General features: G+C 47.7%; 1 protein-coding gene across 6 annotated transcripts in view; it reads left to right on the forward strand.

Moving 5' to 3' along the window:
• LOC139264489 (cytoplasmic dynein 1 intermediate chain 1) overlaps positions 1–23,828 on the forward strand; it is a 532,713-nt gene that overhangs the window by 125,697 nt on the left and 383,188 nt on the right. For 5 of the 6 annotated variants that reach the window (XM_070881048.1, XM_070881047.1, XM_070881051.1 and 2 more), the window contains one exon: positions 23,509–23,650. In XM_070881048.1, the coding sequence (XP_070737149.1) occupies positions 23,509–23,650 (142 nt within the window). The remainder of the gene's footprint in view (positions 1–23,508; positions 23,651–23,828) is intronic. The other variant, XM_070881049.1, reaches the window with a different exon arrangement.

Below are 23,828 nucleotides of genomic sequence, written 5' to 3' on the forward strand. Positions count from 1 at the left end.
TCTTTGAGTAGTTTCGTGAGGTATTCGGGCAGAGATGGAATCTCATAACCAAATTGAGTTCACCGTGATGTGAACAGTACTGGGTTCCGCAATGGGGATAATGCGTTCTTAGGCTATCTGGACCTTGGTGTGGGGTTTGAAGCAGAAGGTCTGATCTGTAACCGGGCACCAAGTGTCGTTACGCACTCGGTATTGAGTCACGCTGGTCGTGATACAGTATGTCCCTCCGCCCGTGTAAGCTACCTGGGGTGGAACATGACTCTGGGCCACCATCTCCATGGTGTAATTAATGGGCTCCGCACCCTCTGATTTAAACCCACACACCGGTTGATCAAAACCATACAAACGCTGTGCGCTCCCCAGCTCTGGCACCCATTAAGGTCTGTGCCGGTCATGGTGGAACCCCACTTTACAACAAACGGTGGGACCCCATGATGTTGCACGTGTACCCCGTCCCTCAGAACGCCGATGTTCTGTACTCGGTCTACCGGTGCTGGTCGTGGTGACCCGCCTAGCACCGGCATCCGAAGCACAACCCCCATTACCGTAGCTTTGGACCGGCCACAATCTACCGAGACTGGATAAGCCTCTGAGGCAAGTCGGAATTGGCACGGGCTCATGGATCCTTCGTACGGGCTGAGCGCGATGAGGTGTCGGTTGCTGATCCATGAAGGAACGCGGCCTTGTTGAAGCTCCTCCAAATGATTGCGTCCTTAATTGAGCAGCTAAGCACCGTACAACACACAAGCGTCATTCCTTGCCACCTGAGCTGAGGCATTCCGATCTACTCGGATGAAACTGTTAATCGTTTGACCATGTGCCTTCAGCTCGGCTATGATCTTCAAATGGATGGTCATAGCCTGATCTTCCCGCAACTCCGACCCCTCTTATCGCGTTACCTTCTCGCAGTATCTTGTGCAACCGATCCCTCAAGTTATTTACCTGCATTTGCAACTGAGTATCGTCCATACTGTTAACAATTGACATGCCAGTGCTAAATGCTGTGGCTGCGTCGTTAAACAACCCCCGCTTGTACCTTTCTGAACCCCCGCGCTGACCTGACGTCAGATCATACACACTGCTCCGATCCACGGCACCATAACTTAACTCATTCCTAAACATTTCTTTAAGCAGAGCCTCGTAAAGCCTTTCAGCCTCTGCAGGATACCACCGTGGCATGTGAACCTGGGTCAGGTTTAAGATAACCGAGGTGACCGAGTAGTGCACATTATGGTAAAGTATCTTGCCGGTCGGGACTAGCACCAACCCATTCCTTGGCCCCAAGGTGGTGGTGGTGGGACACCTAACCTCCATCTCCTGTACCGGTGGGGCTGTGGGAAGGTGCTCCACCTCACGTGCTAACAATTCCGTGGAAATTACAGTATCTGGAAGGTCTGGGATCAGACAAGAGTCCATACTCCGTCCCCAACTGATCCTGGTCCCGGAGTCTTGCCGCCGTCGCGAAAACGCGACCTACACGCCCGTTGGGCAGACCCATTCAACCCCCATATACACACGTAAATTCCTTCCTCTTCTTTCAACCATTTGTGCCAGCACACTTCAACGCTCCCCTTCGTCCCCATAATCTGATGGTACACATCGTTCCCCATCCGTTCCCAGTCTGCGGATCGATTGTCCTTATCTTAGCTCAATTTCCTGAGCCACCACCACCATCCCAGGGGTATGTGTCCCTTGAAGCACATGCGCCTTCACTTGGTCATCCTAACCCGTGTGGCCGAGACTTGCAGCTCGGGGCATGGTATGGAAGCTTCGCCATATGTGAAACCTTTGCTGCTGGAGTACTGTGTGGAATTGGACCCCAGCCACCCTGACCATCTTCCCTGATGGAAGTAGGCTGCCATACCGTCGGTGTCCCCAGTCCTACCCCCCTGTACCACGGTGGACCCTTCCCCCCCCCCCCCCCCCCCAGTGCAGCCACAGAGGACGGACTCCTCGGTGTCTCCCCTCTCCAAGGTGCCGATCCCAAACCAGCTCAGCAAACGTTCCTGTCATTCTCTTGGTGTTTTTGGACTTCCTTACTTTCCTATAACATAAAACACAAGCAAAAATCTGTTCTGAGAGGGTTTTATCCTCCACAGTTCCATCAGGTTATACACAACAGACCCAGACCGACAAGGAAACGAAATGTAAAACAAACTATATACACTAGTGGCCGCAGGGCTCGAGAGCCCCATGACTCTACACTCAGGGCCTCTTGCGGCTCGCGGTGGACGAGTAGGGAGGTGACCACGGCACCCTCGACCGTGGGATCCGTCTGCTCCTCCTTACTGCCCTGTCCACTGGGTCGCCGTAGTCCCATATCAGGGGAGGGAGACCCATCTCCACCAGGCTCATGATGGTACCCTGGTGCCTTTTAGCCCTGGTCTTTCCATCATCGGGCTTGACCAGCTTGCCTTGGTTGATGTGGAGCCATTTTGTGCGTCTGGGGAGCTTCACTGCGTAAACCATCGGACTCGCCTTGTCAGCAATGTTGCACGGCCCCATGTACAGTGGCTCAAACACCCCCACTCGGCCGTAATTACGGACCATTACCTGGTCCCCCACCTCCCATTCATGCGTGCGCTGAGGCTCTAGCAACAGCCGATTGTGTTGGTGCTGCTTCCCCAGGCTGCTGGCTGCCTGCATGTGGACGTGTTTTAAAGTACTGTACAGCTGCTGTACAAACTTATCCCGGTCTACCTCCCGGAGCTGTGTCTCAGTGAGGACCGGCGCCAACACATGGGTTGGAGTGCGCATGGTCCTCCCGGTCATCAGCTCGTAAGGGGAGTACGCTGTGCTCCTGGTGGGGCTGGCCCGGACCTGCATGAGAATCAGAGGCAGAACCTCGTCCCGGGTTTTTGGGAACTGGCCCACCTCCTCCTTCAGCCGTTCCTTCGGGGTCCGGTTCATGCGCTCCATTATCCCCGATGACTGGGGGTTGTGAGTCACATGACATTTCCCCTCTGTCTCCAGGAATTTCAGGGTGGTTTGCATCACTTGACCCGTAAAGTGGCTTCCCTGGTCGGACTCCACTACCTGAGGCAGCCCCCACCTGGAGAATACCTCCTTTACCAGGATCCGAGCAGTGGCCAGGGTTGTGGCCTCCCGGCAAGGGAAGGCTTCAACTCACTTTGAGAAGACATCCACCAGGACTAAACAGTATTTATTACCTGATTTAGTAGTGGGTAGGGGCAACGATCGCCACGGCCCCTCTCCTGGTGTGTCCCAGGGGAGTCTTCCTGCGCTGTGGGTCGGGATTGTTCACTGCGCACACCAAAGTGCACAGAAGTCCTAGACATCCTCTCTCAGCTGTGGACACCACCCTGCCTCCTCTACTCTCTGCCAAGTCGTTTATGGTCCCAGGTGTCCCGCCCCTGGGCCCCCATGGGCCAGCTGGAGGAATTCCTATCGGTGCTGTGCTGGGACCACCCACCGGTCCCCCTTGAACAGCATTCTGACCCGGATGCAAATGTCTGCAGCACTGAAGGGACCCTCAACATTTTCCCCTTTCTCCCTGCCGAGTAGGACGGCTTTAAGAACATGGTCCTGGGCCTGTGCTTGTTGAGATCCGGGGCTCGAGCTGCCCCCTGCGTGCCTACCCTGTCCCAGATCGCTGCTATTGGACCTGCTATACCTGGATCCCATAAAATGCCGTCCCTAGCTCCCCTTTTGGCTAGCTTGTCGGCCTTTTTGTTCCCTTCCCCTCTTGGCTCCGTTTTGGAGTGAGCTTTCACCTTGTGGAAATAGTCAACCCCTCGTGTGCCAGTGGCCTCTTTAAAATCTTGTGTAGCAGCCACGCCGTGGCCAGGAGTCTCCCATCGGCGGACTTAAAATCTCGTCTTGCCCAGATTGCCAAATATTCCGTGCAGGAGCACGTGAACATCGAATCTGAGCAAATGGTGTATGGAGTAGAGAACTCGTCGGGATTGGTCACCACATAGTCCACTGCTGCCAGTTCGGCGTGCTGAGCGCTCACCGTGTTGGGGAGCTTTATGGCCTTCTCAACCTTAGCGGTTCGGTCATAGATCCCACACCCGGTGAGTCGCTCTCCGTCGGACATGGTGCTGGACCCATCCACATAGATGTCCCAGCCTATCGGATGTATCCCAGCCCTGAGTCCCTCCTCCACATCCCATACCCCTTTCACCGTGCACGTATGGGCTGTCCCTGGTTAGATCATATTAGCTGCTAACATGGTTTCGGTCAACCCCTGCACTCCCAGATATGTCTGAGAGCAGCAGGGTCCAGTGAGCAATGTGAGCACTGCTCACTGTCCCACCCTTAATCCTGCCGTCCAGCAGCATCTGCGTGGTCGTATGATGGTTTAGGAGTGTCAGCGTGGAAGAACCCGTAAAGAGCTGGGAGCGCTTTCTGGCCCAATCCGTGGCTAGCAAATGCCTCTCGTAGTTGGAATATCCCCGCTCAACATCCTTGAGAATCCTGGAGGAGTAGACCATGGATTTCAGGCTGTCCCCACTGGCTGCTACCTCCAGGGAGAACTCTTCCCCCGATTAATCGCACCAAGCAGGTGCTGTCTGAAAATCCACTTTCAGGCGAGTGAATGCCTCCTGGCAATTGAGGTCCCACTCCCATTCGACTCCCTTGCAGAGGAGCAGAAATAGAGGGGCTGCCGTGGCTGCATAGCCTTCAATGAAGTCCCTGCAGTAACCAGAGAGTCCCAGGAAAGACCTGACTCCCGATACGTTTTTGGGGGCTGGGAGCTCTTGTACTGCCTTATGCCTGGCTTCATCAATGGCCCTCTCACCCGCTCTGACAGTCAGCCCGAGGAATTTCACCTCCTTCTGGCCACCCCTGTGCTTTCTTCGGGTTAACTTTAAAATCCGCCTCCCTTAATAGTTTTAGCAGCTCGTCCAGCAGTGACCCGTGCTCCTCTCTATCTGAAGAGAAAAGGAGAATGTCGTCCACATACTGAATGAGCTGCTGGGGCTGGCTAAATTGTTTCCGAGCATTGGCCATGCTCTGGTGGAAAATGGAGGGACTGTTGTGAAAACCCTGGGGAAGACATGTCCAAGTATATTGTTGTCCTTTAAATGTAAAAGCAAACTTTTATACTGGTCTTCCCGGCGGAGGGGGATTGACCAGAACCCGTTGGAAATATCCAGCACTGTGAATGTGGTCGCGGTCACTGGGAGATTTCCGATCAGGTTGGCGACAGCCGTGACTGGGCAGGCAAGCTGGGATGTTGCTGTTGAGGACCTGATAGTTCACAGTGGCCCTCCACGACTGGTCGGGTTTCTTGACTGGCAGAGTGGGGAGTTCATGTGCGTGGCAATCGTTCTCAACACTCCCTGTTGTACTAGGGATCCCAGCGCCGTTTCCAAGTCTGCCTCCGCTTCCCGGGGAAAACTGTACTGTTTCTGAGACCCCCGTCCACCCAACCCTCTACTCCAGTCACCCGTCCACAATCATGTTTGTGGGTGGTGAATGCTCGAGGTTATTCCTCACATCCTACTGGGGAGTTACTGACCAACGGTTCCAGGTTATAACTCCCCTTGGGTTTCATGATGCAGACACTACCCCTGCCCCCCCTTGTCCCTGGGAATAACTACCACCTCTTCCACCTTGTCTGATCCTACTGCCCTCTCCATACCGGATCTTTTACTTTCCACTCTGGTCATTCTCACAGATATATCCATAATCTTTCCGGTCCTGCCGTGGCCGGCAGATCTGTAAGTGGTCAGTCAAGGGTTATTTCCCGAGGTTTTTGAGGCCTCGCGTAGGGTCTAAATACGTAAACGTTTTTACTTGGCAGTGACCAGTGCCAAATCGGCCATGCCTTGCTGCGCTAAGGGTTGGTTTTCCGCAGAGACCGGTGCCAGTAGGTGTCTCAGTTATCCAATCTGCTGTTTGATTTAACACCCACTTAATAGCAAGCACACCAACCCTGTCCTTGAGCTCAGGCGAGACACAGACCAACGTTTCAAGTTCAAAATCACACCAGGTTTATTACAACAGATCAACACCTCCACTCCACTCGCCAGATGCTTGTGGAGTAGAACCACACAGTGTAGTAATACTCAGTAAACATAGAAACATAGAAATTTGCAGCGCAGAAGGAGGCCATTTCGGCCCATTGTGTCCATGCTGGCCGACAGAGTAGCACGGCCATTGGTCAGCAGTCCTGAAGGTTGCAGATAAATCTGTGAACAATAGCGGAAAGTCAAAGAGCACCCAGCCCAACCAGTCTGCCTCGTACAACTGCGACACCTCTTACATTGAAACATTCTACACACCACCCCAACCAAAGGAAAATCATGCTTGACAAATCTTCTGAAATTTTTTGAGGATGTTTCCAGTAGAGTGGACAAGGGAGAACCAGTTGATGTGTATTTAGACTTTCAGAAGGCTTTCGACAAGGTCCCACACAAGAGATTAATGTGCAAAGTTAAAGCACATGGGATTGGGGGTAGTGTGCTGACGTGGATTGAGAACTGGTTGGCAGACAGGAAGCAAAGAGTAGGAGTTAATGGGTACTTTTCAGAATGGCAGGCAGTGACTAGTGGGGTACCACAAGGTTCTGTGCTGGGGCCCCAGCTGTTTACATTGTACATTAATGATTTATACGAGGGAATTAAATGTAGTATCCCCAAATTTGCGGATGACACTAAGTTGGGTGGCAGTGTGAGCTGCGAGGAGGCTGCAGAGTGACTTGGATCGGTTTGGTGAGTGGGCAAATGCATGGTAGATGAAGTATAATGTGGATAAATGTGAGGTTATCCACTTTGGTGGTAAAAACAGAGAGACAGACTATTATCTGAATGGTGACAGATTAGGAAAAGGGGAGGTGCAACGAGACCTGGGTGTCATGGTACATCAGTCATTGAAGGTTGGCATGCAGGTACAGCAGGCGGTTAAGAAAGCAAATGGCATGTTGGCCTTCATAGCGAGGAGATTTGAGTACAGGGGCAGGGAGGTGTTACTACAGTTGTACAGGGCCTTGGTGAGGCCATACCTGGAGTATTGTGTACAGTTTTGGTCTCCTAACTTGAGGAAGGACATTCTTGCTATTGAGGGAGTGCAGCGAAGGTTCACCAGACTGATTCCCGGGATGGCGGGACTGACCTATCAAGAAAGACTGGATCAACTGGGCTTGTATTCACTGGAGTTCAGAAGAATGAGAGGGGATCTCATAGAAACGTTTAAAATTCTGACGGGTTTAGACAGGTTAGATGCAGGAAGAATGTTCCCAATGTTGGGGAAGTCCAGAACCAGGGGTCACAGTCTAAGGATAAGGGGTAAGCCATTTAGGACCGAGATGAGGAGAAACTTCTTCACCCAGAGAGTGGTGAACCTGTGGAATTCTCTACCACAGAAAGTTGTTGAGGCCAATTCACTAAATATATTCAAAAAGGAGTTAGATGTAGTCCTTACTACTAGGGGGATCAAAGGGTATGGCGAGAAAGCAGGAATGGGGTACTGAAGTTGCATGTTCAGCCATGAACTCATTGAATGGCGGTGCAGGCTCGAAGGGCCGAATGGCCTACTCCTGCACCTATTTTCTATGTTTCTATGTCTATGTTTCTATGAAGCCATGTGTTCTCCTTGGAGAGGCAAAAACCAGATTTAAAAATCCAGGCCAATTTAGGGAGAAAAAATCTGGGAAAACTCCTCTCCGACCCATCCAGGCGATTGAAACTAGTCCAGGAGATCACCCTGTCTGTATTCCATTCCTTGCAGCACTTACCGTTATATCTGCGCCAATCAACAAGAGGTTATCTAATCTAATCCCAATTACCAGCTCTAGGTCCTTAACCCTGCAGGTTACGACACTTCAAGTGCCCATCCAACCATCTCTTAAAAGTGGTGAGGGTATCTGCATCCGGGTAGTGAGTTCCAGATCCCTACAACCCTCTGCATAAAGAAGCACCATCCCCCCCCCTCGCCTCAAATCCCCTCTAAACCTTCCAGCAACCACCTTAAAACTATGCCCCCTCGTAATAGAGCCCTCCACCAATGAAAATAGGTCCTTACTATCCACTATGTCCAGACCCCTCAATATTTTGTACACCTCAATAAGGTCTCCTGTCAATCTCCTCTATTCCAATGAGAACAAACCCAGCCTCTCCAATGTGTCCTCATAATTAAGATTCTCCATTCCAGGCAGCATCCTAGTAAATCTCCTCTGCACCCGCTCTAGTGCACTGCACGCAGTACTCCAACTGTGGCCTAACCAGAGTATTATACAATTTAAGTATAACCTCCCTGCTCTTATATTCTATGCCTCGTCCAATAAAGGCAAGCATTGTGTATGCCTTTTTAACCACCTTATCCACCTGGCCGCCTACTTTCAGGGATCTGTAGACAAGCACTCCAAGGTCCCTTTGTTCCTCTACACTATTAAGTGGCCTACCACTTAATGTGTATACCTTTCCTTATTAGCCCTCCCAAAGTGCATCACCTCACATTTCTCTGAATTAAATTCCATTTGCCACTGCTCTGCCCACCTGACCAGTAGATTGATATCCTCCTGCAGCCCTGACTTTCCTCTTCATTATCAACCACACAGCCAATTTTAGTGTTGTCTGCAAACTTCTTAATCATACTCCCTATATTCAAATCTAAATCTTTGATATATATCACAAAAAGCAAGGGTCCCAGTACTGAGCCCTGTGGAACCCCACTGGAAACATCCTTCCAGTCTCAAAAATATCCATCAACCGTTACCCTTTGCTTCCTATCTCCAAACCAATTTTGGATCCAACTTGCCACTTTGCCGTGGATCCCATGGGCTTTAACCTTCATGACCAGTCGACTATGTGGGACCTTATCAAAAGCTTTGCTCGAGTCCATATACATTACCACGTATGCTCTACCCTCATCGACCCTCTTGGTTACCTCCTCAAGAAATTCAATCAGGTTAGCCAAACATGACCTTCCCTTATCAAATCCGTGCTGACTGTCCCTAAATAGTCCTTGCCTTTCCAAATGTAGATTTATCCTGTCAGGGTTTTTTCCAATAATTTTCCCACCACTGAGGTTAGGCTGATGGGCCTGTAATTACTCGGCCTATCCCTTTCTCCCTTCTTAAACAAGGGTACTACATTAGCAGTCCTCCAATCCTCCAGCACCATGCCCAAATCCAAAGAGGACTGGAAAATGATGGTCAACACCGCTGCTATTTCCGCTTTTACGTCGCTCAACAGCCTGGGATGCATTTCATTCGGGCCTAGGGACTTCTCTACTTTCAAAGCTGCTAAACGGCTTAATACTTCCCCCTCCCTCTCTCTCTCTTTCATCCAGAATATCACACTCCTCCTCGATAGCAATATCTGCATTGCCCCTTTCCTTTATGAAAACAGATGCAAAACATTTGTTAAGAACCATACCAACACCTTCCACCACCACACAAAGATTATCCTCATGGTCTCTAATAGGTCCTACCCTTTCTTTAGTTGCCCTCTTACTCTTAATATATTTAGGATTTTCCTTAATTTTATGAGCCAAGAATTTTTCGGGCACTCTCTTAGCATTCCTAATTTCCTTTTTAATTTTGCCTCTTAACTTTCTATAGTTCTCGAAAGATGCTGTACTATTTAGCCGTTGAGCATAAGAACATTATAACATAAGAAATAGGAACAGGAGTAGGCCATATGGCCCCTCGAGCCTGCTTCACCATTCAATAAGACCGTGGCTGATCTGATCATGGACTTAGCTCCACTTCCCTGCCCGCTCCCCATAATCCCTCATCCCCTTATCGTTTAAGAAACTATCTATTTCTGTCTTAAATTTATTCAATGTCCCAGCTTCCACAGCCCTCTCAGGCAGCAAATTCCACAGATTTACAACCCTCAGAGAAGACATTTCTCCTCATCATTTTAAATGGGCAGCCCCTTATTCTAGTCTCCCGCATCAGTGGAAACATCCTCTCTGCATCCAGCTTGATAAGCCCCCTCATAATCTTAAAAGTTTCGATAAGATCACCACTCATTCTTCTGAATTCCAAGGAGCAGAGGTCCAACCTACTCAACCTTTCCTCGTAAGTCAACCCCCTCATCTCCAGAATCAACCTAGTGAACATAGAAACATAGAAAATAGGTGCAGGAGTAGGCCATTCGGCCCTTCAAGCCTGCACCCACATTCAATATGATCATGGCTGATCATGCAACCTCAGTACTCCACCCCTGCCTTCTCTCCTTATCCCCTGATCCCTTTAGCCGCAAGGGCCACATCTAACTCCCTTTTGAATATGTCCAACAAACTGGACTCAACAACTTTCTGTGACAGAGAATTCCACAGGTTCACAACTCTCTGGGTGAAAAAGTTTCTCCTCATCTTGATCCTATATGGCTTACCCCTTATCTTTAGACTATGACCCCTGGTTGTGGACTTCCCCAACATAGGGAACATTCTACCTGCATTGAACCTGTCCAGTCCTGTCAGAATTTTAGAAGTTTCTATGAGATCCCCTCTCATTCTTCTAAATTCCAGTGAGTATAAGCCTAGCCGATCCAGTCTTTGCTCATATGTCAGTCCTGTCATCCCGGGAATCAGTCTGGTGAATCTTCGCTGCACTTGCTCAATGGCAAGCACCTCCTTCCTCAGGTTAGGAGACCAAAACTGCGCACAATACTCAAGGTGTGGTCTTACCAAGGTCCTGTACAACTGCAGTAAGACCTCCCTGCTCCTATACTCAAATCCCCTTGCTATGAAGGCCAGCATGCCATTTGCTTTCTTTACTGCCTGCTGTACCTGCATGCCTACCTTCAATGACTGATGTACCATGCCACCCAGGTCTCTTTGCATCTCCCCTTTTACTAATCTGTCACCATTCAGATAATAATCTGCCTTCCTGTTTTTGCCACCAAAGTGGATAACCTCACATTTATCCACATTATACTGCATCTGCCATGCATTTGCCCATTCACCTAACCTGTCCCAAGTCCCCCTGCAGCCTCTTGGCATCCTCCTCGCAGCTCGCACTGCCACCCAGCTTAGTGTCATCTGCAAACTTGGAGATATTACCTTCAATTCCTTCATCTAAATCATTAATGTATATTGTAAATAACTGGGGTCCAGCACTGAACCTTGCGGCATCCCACAAGTCACTGCCTGCCATTCTGAAAAGAACCCGTTTATCCCGACTCTCTGCCTCCTGTCTGCCAACCAGTTCTCTATCCACGTCAATACATTACCCCCAATACCATATGCCTTAATTTTGCACACTAATCTCTTGTGTGGGACCTTATCAAAAGCCTTTTGAAAGTCCAAATACACCACATCCACTGGTTCTCCCTTATCCACTCCCTATTAGTTACATCCTCAAAAAATTCTCGAAGATTTGTTAAGCGTGATTTCCCTTTCATAAATCCATGCTGACTTGGACCGATCCTGTCAATGCTTTCCAGATGCGCTGCTATTACTTCTTTAATAATTGATTCCAGCATTTTCCCCACCACCGATGTCAGGCTAACAGGTCTATAATTCCCTGTTTTCTCTCCTTTTTTAAAAAGTGGGATTACATTAGCTACCCTCCATTCCATAGGAACTGATCCAGAGTCCATGGAATGTTGGAAAATGATCACTAATGGATCTACTATTTCTAGGGTCACTTCCTTAAGTACTCTGGGATGTAGACTATCGGATCCCTGGAGATTTATCGGCCTTCAGTCCTTTCAATTTTCCTAACACCATTTCCTGACTGATAAGGATTTCCCTCAGTTCCCCCTTCTCGCTAGACCCTCGGGAGGTTATTCGTGTCTTCCTTAGTGAAGGCAGAACCAAAGTATTTGTTCAATTCGTCTGCCATTTCCTTGTTCCCCATTATGAATTCACCTGATTCTGACTGCAAGGGACCTACATTAGTCTTCACTAATCTTTTTCTCTTCACATATCAAAAGAAGCTTTTGCAGTCAGTTTTTATGTTCCCTGCAAGCTTACTCTCATACTCTATTTTCCCCCTCCTAATTAAACCCTCAGTCCTCCTCTGCTGAATTCTAAATTTCTCCCAGTCCTCAGGTTTGCTGCTTTTTCTGGCCAATTGATCTGCCTCTTCCTTGGATTTAACACTTTCTCTAATTCCCCTTGTTAGCCACGGTTGAGCCACCTTCCCTTTTTTATTCTTTGCCACACAGGGATGTACAATTGTTGTCGTTTATCCATGTGATCTTTAAATGTCTGCCATTGCCTATCCACTGTCAACCCTTTAAGTATCATTCTCCAGTCTATCCAAGCCAATTCACGTCTGATACTATCAAAGTTTCCTTTCTTTAAGTTCAGGACCCTAGTCTCCAAATCAACTGTGTCACTCTCCACCTTAATGAAGAATTCTACCATATTATGGTCATTCTTCCCCAAGACCAGATTGCTAATTAATCCTCTCATGTTACATAAAACCCAGTCTAGGATGGTCTGCTCTCTCGTTGGTTCCTCATACATTCCAGGAAATCCTCCTCCATAGTATTGCTACCAGTTTGGTTAGCCCAATCAATATGAACTGCCTCCAAAGCAAGTATATCCTTTCGTAAATATGGAAACCAAAACTGCACGCAGTACTCACGAATACCTTGTATAGCTGTAGCAAAACTTCCCTGCTTTTATACTCCATCCTCTTTGCAATAAAGGCCAAGATTCCATCGGCCTTCCTCATCAATTGCTGTACCTGCATACTATCCTTCTATGTTTCATGCACAAGTACCCCCAGGTCCCGCTATACTGCAGCACTTTGCAATCTTTCTCCATTTAAATAATAACTTGTTCTTTGATGTTTTTCTGCCAAAGTGCATGACGTGCACTTTCCAACATAAAACTCCATTTGCCAAATTTTTGCCCACTCACTTAACCTGTCTATGTCCTTTGGCAGATTTTTTGTGTCCTCCTCACATATTGCTTTTCCTCCCATCTTTGTATTGTCAGCAAACTTGGTTACGTTACACTCAGTCCCTTCTTCCAAGTCGTTAATATAGATTGTAAATAGTTGGGGTCCCAGCACTGATCCCGGCGCACCCCACTAGTTACTGATTGCCAACCAGACATAAGCGTCCTTTTTTTTTTCTTTATCCTCCCTCTAAGTCTCAACATGCAGGGTCTCTAGAATTATTATTCGCACCCTTTTTCTCTGAGGGCAGATGTTTGGCCTAAGCCTTCTGGATCTCCTCCTTGAATGCCTCCCACTGTTACGACACTGATTTACCCACAAGTAGCTGTTTCCAGTCCACTGTGGCCAAATCACTCAACTTGGCAAAATTAGCTTTTCCCCAATTTGGGACTTTTATTCCAGGCCTATCATTGTCCTTATCCATAACCAACTTGACTCTGACTGAATTATGGTCACTGGCACCCAATTGCTCTCCTACTAATACCCCTTCAACCTGCCCAGCTTCATTCCCCAAAAGTAAATCCAAAATCGCCCCCTCTCGTGTTGGAACTAAAAAAGTTCCCTTGAATGCATTTTAAGAATTCCGCACTCTTTATACCCTTCACGCTAAATTTGTCCCAATCAATATTTGGATAGCTAAAATCCCCTACCATTATTACCCCATGGTTTTTGGACTTCACAGCAATTTGCTTACATATTTGCTCCTCTATCTCACTCCAACTGTTTGGGGGTCTATAATACATGCCCGGCAGTGTGATCGCCCCTTTATTTTTCAATTTGATCCATGAGGCCTCATTTGATCCCTCAAGCATAAGGACATAAGAAATAGGAACAGGAGTAGGCCATATGTCCCCTCAAGCCTCCTCCGCCATTCAATAAGATCATGGCTGATCCGATCATGGACTCAGCCCCGCCCGCTTAGTGCGAGCAATGTTCATAAATTAACTGGAACTGTGTTTGCGAACAGAAATGTACAGGGCAGAACCCACGAGTCTGCAACTGCCAGCAGGCCTCGGGTGACCCAGATGACTGAATCCGCAACAAAGGATGAATGCAAGGCATTGGCGTTGTGGAGGCTTCCATTCAGCCTATTCATGCCGCTTCAAAGGGTATGTTTGCAAGAGCTGTGGAACAATGGGGCACCTCCAACGAGCTTGCAGACGAGCTGCAAGCTCTGCAAAACCTGCTAACCACCTCGTGGCAAAGGAAGATCGGTCCATGGTGTGGCCAAAGCAATTTTGAGCCTCAGAGAGGAGGCAGATGCTGAAGTACACTGGGTGCACACATTTTCGATGAAATGTCCACCTATAATGCTAAACGTAAAATTGAATGGCTTTCCCGTAGCTATGGAACTGGACACTGGCGCTAGCCAATCCATCATGAGTAAAAAGATATTTGAGAGCCTGTGGTGCAACAAGGCACTCAGACCAGCCCTGAATCCCATCCACACGAAACTGAGAACGTACACCAAAGAGCTTATCACTGTCTTGGGCAGTGGTCGAGGTCACCTACAAGACACGGTGCACAAACTGCCACTCTGGATTGTCCCGGGCGATGGCCCCACACTGCTTGGAAGGAGCTGGCTGGGCAAAAACGCTTGGATGTCATCCCAGTTCCAGCGGATATCATATGTCCATGAGGCCTCGTGTACCCAGGTTCTTAACAAATTTCCTTCCCTTTTTGAGCCAGGCACTGGAAACTTTTCTGGAGTGAAGGTGCAGATCCACTTGGTCCCAGAGGCATGACCCATTCACCACAAGGCGCGAGCAGTACCTTACATGATGAGGGAGAGAGTGGAAATCGAGCTGGACAGGCTGCAACGCGAGGGCATCATCTCCCCAGTGGAATTCAGCGAGTGGGCCAACCCAATTGTTCCAATACTCAAAAGTGATGGCATGGTCAGGATTTGCGACGATTATAAAGTAATTATTAATCGTTTCTCGCGACAGGACCAATACCCGCTACCTAAGGCAGACGACCTATTTGCAACGCTGGCAGGAGGCAAGACGTTCACCAAGCACAACCTGACTTTGGCCTACATGACGCAGGAGCTGGAGGAGTCTTCGAAGTGCCTCACCTGCATCAACACGCACAAGGGACTGTTCATCTACAACAGATGCCCGTTTGGAATTCAGTCAGCTGCAGCGATCTTCCAGAGAAACATGGAGAGCCTACTCAAGTCGGTACCACGCACAGTGGTTTTTCAGGACGACATATTGGTCACGGGTCGAGACACCGCCGAGCACCTACAAAATCTGGAGGAGGTCCTAGATCGCATAGGGCTGCGGCTGAAGAGGTCGAAATGAGTCTTCATGGCAACAGAAGTGGATTTTTTGGTGAGAAAGATCGCGGCGGACGGCATTCGGCCCACAGACGCCAAGCCAGAGGCTATCAGGAACGCGCCCAGGGCACAGGACGTCATGGAGCTGCGGTCGTTCCTGGAACTTCAACTATTTTGGTAACTTCCTACCGGAGTTAAGCACCCTCTTTGAGCCCCTAGAACTTGGGTATGGGGAAAAAACCCAAGTAATTGCTTTTGAAAAAGCCAAAAACATTTTATGCTCCAACAAGCTGCTTGTATTGTATAACCCGTGTAAAAGACTTGTGCTAGCATGTGATGTGTCGTCGTACGGAGTCAGGTGTGTGTTACAATAAGCTAACGTTGCGGGGAAGTTGCAACCTGCCGCCTATGCTTCCAGGAGCTTGTCTAAGGCCGAGAGGGCCTACAGCATGATTGAGAAAGATGCATTAGCGTGTGTGTTCAGGGTAAAGAAAATGCATCAGTACCTGTTTGGCCTCAAATTTGAGCTGGAAACCGATCACACGCCCCTCATATCCCTGTTCGCTGAAAACAAGGGGCTAAATACTAATGCCTCAGCCCGCATACAAAGGTGGGCACTCGCGCTATCAGCGTATAACTATACCATCCGCCACAGGCCAGGCACCGAGAACTGTGCAGATGCTCTCAGTCGGCTGCCATTGCCCACCACGGCAGTGGAAATGGTGTAGCCTGCAAACTTGTTGATGGTGGTGCAGCCCGCAGACTTGTTGATGGTCATGGAAGCATTTTAAAATGATAAATCACCTGTCACGGCTCGCCAGATTAGGACTTGGACCAGCGAAGATCCTCCGCTGTCCCTAGTAAAAAACTGTGCACTGCATGGGAGCTGGGCCAACATCCCCGTTGAAATGCAAGAGCTAATTAAGCCGTTCCAGCGGCGAAAGGACGAGCTGTCCATTCAGGCAAACTGCTTGTTGTGGGATAACCGTGTAGTGCTATCCAAAAAGGGCAGGGAGACGTTCATCTCAGATCTCCACAGCACATACCTGGGTATAGTAATGATGAAAGTGATAGCCAGATCCCACGTGTGGTGGCCCGGAATCGACTCTGACTTAGAGTCCTATGTACGGCAGTGCAGTGTGTGTGCTCAGTTGAGCAACGCGCCCAGAGAGGCACCACTAAGTTTGAGGTCCTGGCCCTCCAGACCATGGTCGAGGATCCATGTCGACTATGCGGGCCCGTTTCTCGGTAAAATGTTCCTGGTGGTGGTGGATGCTTTTTCAAAATGGATTGAATGTGAAATAATGTCAGGAAGCATCGCCACCGCCACCATTGAAAGCCTGAGGGCCATGTTTGCCATCCACGGCCTGCCTGACATAGTGGTCAGTGACAACGGGCCATGTTTCACCAGTGCCGAATTTAAAGAATTCATGACCCGCAATGGTCACCTCGGCCCCGTTTATGCAAGCCTCCAATGGGCAGGCAGAGCGGGCAATACAAACAATCAAACAAAGCCTTAAACGAGTCACAGAAGGCTCACTCCACATCCGCCTGTCCCGAGTACTGCTCAGCTACCGCACGAGACCCCACTCGCTCACGGGTGTCCCCGGCTGAGCTACTCATGAAAAGGACACTTAAAACCAGACACTCGCTGGTTCACCCCAACCTGCATGATCAGGTAGAGAGCAGGCGGCAGCAACAAAATGTAAACGATGATCGCGCCACTTGTGTCACGGGAAATTGATCTGAATGACCCGGTGTGTGTGCTAAACTATGGACATGGTCCCAAGTGGATCGCGGGCACGGTGATAGCTAAAGAAGGGAATAGGGTGTTTGTCGTCAAACTAGACAATGGACAAATTTGCAGAAAGCACCTGGACCAAACGAGGCTGCGGTTGACAGACTGCCCTGAACAACACACAGCAGACACCACCTTTTTCGAGCCCACGACACACACCCAAAAGATCAACGACACCACGTCGGACCAGGAAATCGAACCCATCACACCCAACAGCCCAGCGAGGGCACAGACAACACACCAGAACAGACATTTGTACCGAGGCGGTCCACCAGGGAAAGAAAGACTCCCGACCGCCTCACCTTGTAAATAGTTTTCACTTTGACTTTGGAGGGGAGTGACGTGTATCTGTAAAGCATGCACTCCCATGTTCCGTCACCAGGGAGCGCATTCCCTGAAGTCCCATGGGATCCCAGCATCGCTTGGAAGCACTTTATATAAGCCGGCCGCTAAAGCCTGTTACTCTGGAGTGTCTTAATAAAGATTGAGGTCACTATTACTTTAACCTCCCTGTGTGCAGTCTCATCTGTGTTAGGAACACAATAAAGATCACGTCTCATTCTTCTGAACTCCAATGAGTAGAGGCCCAACTTACTCAACCTTTCCTCATAAGTCAACCCCCTCATCCCTGGAATTAACCTGGTGAACCTTCTCTGAACACCCTCCTCACTGCTGTAATAGTTTCTTTCATCAGTACTGCGGCACTTCCCCCTTTTTACCCCCTTCTCTGTCTTGCCTTAAAATCCTGTAACCAGGAATATTGATCTGCCAAACCTGCCCCTCTTTCAGCCATGTTTCTGTAATGGCTATAATGTCATACTCCCAAGTATCTACCTGTACTCTTACTCATCCGCATTATTCGCTGTGCTCGTTGCATTAAAGTATATACCATTTAACACAGGAAGACCTCCTTGCTTACTACTTACTAAGCCTTGTTTCCTTGGTCTTACAGATTTGCTTTCGAGATTCTTGCTATCCAATTTCTTCTTTACTTCCTTCCCTATTGAATTTGTTGTCAAGTTCCCATCCCCCTGCCAAGCTCCTTTAAACTCTCCCCAACAGCACTCGCAAAACTCCCCGTGAGAATATTGGTCCTAGCGCTGCTGAGGTCCAACCAGTCCGGTTTGTACAGGTCCCATCTCCCCAAGAATCAGTCCCAATGCCTCAGGAATTTAAAGCCCTCCAACAACAACTCTCCAACCATGTGTTCATCCTCTCAATCTTTCTATTCTTGTACTCATATTAGCATGTGGCATTGGTTGTAACCCGGAGATTATTACCTTTGAGGTCCTACCCTTTAATTTTCTTCCTAACTCCGAGTTCTGCCTGTAGGACCTCATCCCTCTTTTTACCTATGTCGTTGGTCCCGATATGGACCACGATCTCTAACTGTTTACCCTCTCCCCTCCAGAATGCCCTGCGTCACACTGACATCCTTGACCCTGGCACCAGGGAGTCACTACTACGGTGGCTGAAACGCCTGTCCGTTCCCCTAACCATAGAATCCCATATCACTTGGGCGCTCTCATTCTTCTTCCCTCCCACCTATGCAGCTGAGCCACCTGTGGTGCTTTGGAATTGGCTCTGACTGCCATGATTGCCTAGGCCGCGCGAAGCGTCCAGGACTTCCCACATGCCGCAAGATGTGCACTCCATGGGACTGAGCTGCCCTGCCATCCCTTTAGTTAGACTTATCTAATTTAAAATGTAATTAAAAAGAAATAGAGACTAGAGAGATACTTACCAACTCACCTCACCGACCTCTGTGGCCTCCTGATCTCACTGACCTCTCTGGCCTCCTGAACTCACCGACCTCTCTGGCCCCCCGAACTCACCGACCTCTTGGACCCCCCCCGCCCCCCCGACCACACTCGTACTCTCTCGCGCCGCCCCCCCCCCCGACCCCTCTCGGACTCTCCCGCGTCCCCTCCGACCACTCTCGGACTCTTTTTTTCCCCCCCCCCCCCGACTACCTTCTGACTCTCCTGCCCCTCCCCCCCGACCATTCTCGGACCCCACCCCCGGACCACTCTCGGACTCTCCTGCGCCCTGACTCCCCCCCCCGACCACTCTCTGATACTCTCCCACGCGCCCCCCCCCGACCATTCTCGGACTCTCCCGCGCTCCCCCCCCCCCCCCCCCCCCCCCCCGGACGACTCTCGGACTCTCCCACGCCCCCCGCCCCGACCCGACCACTGTCGGACTCTCCCGCACCACCCCCGACCACTCTTGGATTCTCCCGCGCCCCCCTGACGTCTCCCAGACTCCCAACTAAAACAGTGCACTTCCCTTGTTAGCCTTAGAGCTGTCTAAACCCTCCCGGAATCCACCTAACTCTAAACCCCCCTCTGGTTTGGTTAGTGCACACTGACACCCTCTCATGCACTTTCGTGGATCGGTTGGTGAGCATGCAACTATTGCGTTCTCACCCAATCCGCCCTTCTTTGCTCGCTGGTCCTTCCTTAGCGGTTCGACTACACGGCCCCGTGCTTGATTGAAGCATGCAAGATCCAGGTTGAAGTTGGAATCCGTCGGGTTGAAGAAGCGAGGCTTCGCTCTCGGTCCTTATTCTCGGGTGGGCAAACGTGCCTTCACATAGGATGCGATAGAACGAAGATTGAGCTTCCAAAACGCTCGACAGTTATACTCCTGTAATCCACAATTCTGGCTGGGTTTGGATGGTTCTGTTGCCTCCGGGGGAATCCTTTCCATGGATTCTTCAGGTCTTATTTCGCGCTATCTAAGATGTGCTGTGGTCTGAACAAAACCAGCCGATCGATGTCTCAAGGCTTCCCGAGTGAGTGTTAAATGGCTCATCAGTCCTGATTGCTGGACCGTTGTGGAGACAATACAGATGTCTGTCTTGTCCGAGCACCTTGCTCTCTTCCCCAGACAACCTGGCTCCACGCACACGTACGAGTCCCTTGGCCTTCCTAAGTGCACCCAGCTCTGACGTCACTGGCCGCTGGCAGGCCAGTGTTCAAATTAACATTTGAACAGACCCAGCTTCGCACTCCAGTTTCTGTGGGAGAGATCCTCCCCCACGTGTTTCTCCCAGCAACATGTTTCTTCCTAATCCAGACCAGCCATCTTGTGTCATAGTATTTCAAAATACTGTGACACCCTTTTCAGGGTGTGCAGCCAACAGGGATAAAAGCACAACAGTCCAGAGATGACGTTGTCGATTTACGTGCACATTCCTTGGGGAAACTTTAATTTTTTTAACTTCGGCCAAAAAAAGCGGCGCACGCCAAAAAACTGTGCAAATCACTGGGGAAAATTGAGCCTTTACATTTATGGAAAGTGGATAGATATTTGATAGACTATAATGCCATTGAGATGGGATAAAATTCTGTGATATTTATAGTTGTGCTTATACTTTCAAGGATAATCGCAATAACAAAACTGGAATCAAAACTGGCAGAAAAAAATCAAAGAGCAGTTTATTATTTAAATGGAGAAAGATTGCAAAATGCCGCAGTACAGCAGGACCTGGGGGTACTTGTGCAAAAGGATGGTATGCAGGTACAGCAATTGATCAGGAAGGCTGATGGAATCTTGGCCTTTATTGCAAAGGGGATGGAGTATAAAAGCAGGGAAGTTTTGCGACAGCTATACAAGGTATTGGTGAGGCCACACCTGGAATACTGAGTGCAGGTTTGGTTTCCATATTTACGAAAGGATATACTTGCTTTGGAGACGATTCAGAGAAGGCTCACTAGGTTGATTCCGGGGATGAGAGGTTTGACTTATGAGAAAAGGTTAAGTAGGTTGGGCTTCTACTCATTGGAATTCAGAAGAATGAGAGATGATCATATCAAAACATATAAGATTATGAGGGGGCTTGACAAGGTGGATGCAGAGAGGATGTTTCCACTGATGGGGGAGACTAAAACTAGAGGGCATGATCTTAGAATAAGGGGCCGCTCATTTAAAACAGAGATGAAGAGAAATTTCTTCTGAGGGTTGTAAAGCTGTGGAATTCGCTGCCTCAGAGAGCTGTGGAAGCTGGGACATTGAATAAATTTAAGACAGAATTAGACAGTTTCTTAAACAATAAGGGGATATCAGGGGTTATGGGGAGCGGGCAGGGAAGTGGAGCTGAGTCTATGATCAGATCAGCCATGATATTGAATGACGGAGCAGGCTCGAGGCGCCATATGGCCTACTCCTGTTCCTATTTCTTATATTCAAACTTTAACATTTTTATGATCTGCCTGTGTTGTGCACTGAATGTCGGCAGGAAACCTGTTCTCCAGCCTATACCAATGTGCCTCTGAACCAGAATCCGGGGTAGGGGTGAGTGAAAGTGCTGCAGGATTAGCTGTCTTTATCCACCCTTCCCCTCTTTCCCCGCCCCCCGCCCCCGCTCCCAACTACTTTTTCTATCATGCCGCAGCTGTACAGTAAAACTCAACTTGTGAACTTGTGACAATGTGAGTACAATGCTGTGTTGCACCACTGTGGCACCACGTGTTTGGTGCCCAACCATACCACCAGATTTTTTTTTGTCAACTATTGGTTTTTCAAATCATCTTGTCCAATGAAATTCATTAGGCTTTGGATAGAGAGGTTGGGGAGAGACTGTATTTAAATCATGAGTGAAAGCAGCTGGTCACTTCTGGAAATTCCAATTTAAAAAAAATTGTAGACATGTTTTCATTTTGTTGAGATATACAGGTCTATGAAATATATTTAGGAATTGAAATTCCATCTTGAATAATGCACGATCTTTCAAAAGATAACAAAAATATAAAGTCTAAAGTGTTAACATTCTTGTAGGAAAATCAATAGGGTGATGCTGGCTTTAGAACCGTGGCTCTTATTGCATGTCACCCATTTAGTGGCATCAGTTTCTCTTGCTACCATTACTGTAGCTTTTGATGTAACAATCATGTAGTCTCCTGAAAAATTTCTTAATTATGCAGTTGCAGTTAAAATAGTTAAAAAGCTGCATGCTGACGAGATAACACAGGCGAGGCTTATTTTTTTGAGCTGGTAGGAAGACATTTATTGATTCTATCTATTTGTTCAAAATCAGGTCATGAGTGCTTCTACGCTTGTGATCTAACTTTGAATTCAAGCTGCAAAATTTGGATCTGAATGCCTTCAACAGAGTATTAATAAATTAACAGTCATTCATATTTTAACTGACTACTGTTTTAGCTGAACTGTGACCAAAACTTTTACACAAATGTTAACGTTAAATTCTATAAAATAGACAAATAGATGGCTGAAGAAATCATTATATGATCTATATTTGAACTTTCCTAAATGCATTGATGTTTTGGTTGAGTTTTTTTTAAATCATACATGCCTTTCCCAATGTGAGCTTTGCAATGTGTGTTTTATGTTCACTTGCTTTTTGTTCAATTGTTTCTTCAAAATGTTTTTGATTTAATTCATGGTTTTCAGACTTGTGGTGATCCTTGTTTGTTTTTGTCTTTACAAATACCCAGAGAGAAAGTGTACAAATAAATACATATATAGTTGTGTATTTTCTGACAGGGTTTCAGCTGCAATTTAGACAATCTGTTCACGTAATATGAAGCCCTTTTAAATATGTAAAAAAAAAAATCACATTTATGAGCCTTCCCTGGAGTAGTGTTTTAAATAATAGAATCATACAGCACAAAAGGTGGACATTTGGCCCATCATGCCTGTGCCGGCTCTTTGAAAGAGATATTATTACCACTCCCATATCCAGTTAGTCCTACTCCTCCTAAATGTAGTTTAATTGAAAATGGGATGTACCTTTTATTTTTAAAAATCTGGTGCTTTGATGATTGTTAGTAAGACTGCTTTGTCACAATTACCTTAAGATGGTTTGGAATAAAATTGAACATTTTGAAATTTGTGATGTCAAAACCTGTTATCACATTGTTTAACTATATTGGAAGGGTAAATTGTAGTATTCTAACTCCTAATGCGTACTCAAACAAATGCATCAGACCCATTTTATAATATGTGTTTCTCTGCATAAACCAAGGAAATTGCAGCTTCTGTAAACAAAATGACTGCCCATGAGAACCTGTCAATTTTTTGTGATTTGGTTCTGTAGATTGGATAAAATGGTAGTCACCATCAGCAAAGTTATATAATTAAAGTTGTCTTTTTCAATGCTTCTGTGGACTGAGATTTCTGGACATTAACTGAGATGATTATAAGGTTATTTTTGTATCTTGGAGCTAAAGATAATGTAAAAGACCAACTGTTAACAGAACACTTGGTCTGGCTTCTGCTCTTTGCCTACGTAGTGGCATTAGCTGGCCTCTGAAATTATTACAATAAGTAGCATACTTTTTTTAAAGAATATTTGCATGCAGAAATCAAATTGTTTCACAACAATAATTTTATGGTGACAGCTGAAACCCTGCTGCATTTTAATATGATTGTAATGTGCACATTCCAAACTCATTTTGAGTGATTATTTTTGCAAAAACAAAAATTAAATATTCATTTGACTTTCTTCCCTCTTTTCTTTCCTTTTTCTTTTGGCTTTTACCATTTCAATTCCATTTTCTGCCATGTTCCTCATTTATTTAAACCCTTTTTGTTTTGTTTTGTTTCTTGTCTGACACTGCTCACCATCAGTGCAGCCACTGCAATTAGTAACATGGGATGCCTGTTATTTTCATTATTTAGTCCCAACCCCTATGTCTCCCTCCTCGAAATCAGTGAGCACGGCCAGTGAAGCTGGTAGCCAGGATTCAGTAGATGGTGGACACGTTGGAAGGTAATCAGTTTTTTTGTTAACTTTTTTAACGATTTGGTAAGGTCAGTTTATAATCTTTATTCCATTGTGTAATTTTCACAAGATACCATTGAAGCTATTGCCTGCATCATTGTTCTATGACCCACTTGGGGAAATGGTTTGGTTAACACTGAAAGAAAAGAATGAAAGCAAAGCAGTG

The sequence above is a fragment of the Pristiophorus japonicus genome, chromosome 5 (assembly GCF_044704955.1).
Source record: "Pristiophorus japonicus isolate sPriJap1 chromosome 5, sPriJap1.hap1, whole genome shotgun sequence".
NCBI lineage: Eukaryota > Metazoa > Chordata > Chondrichthyes > Pristiophoridae > Pristiophorus > Pristiophorus japonicus.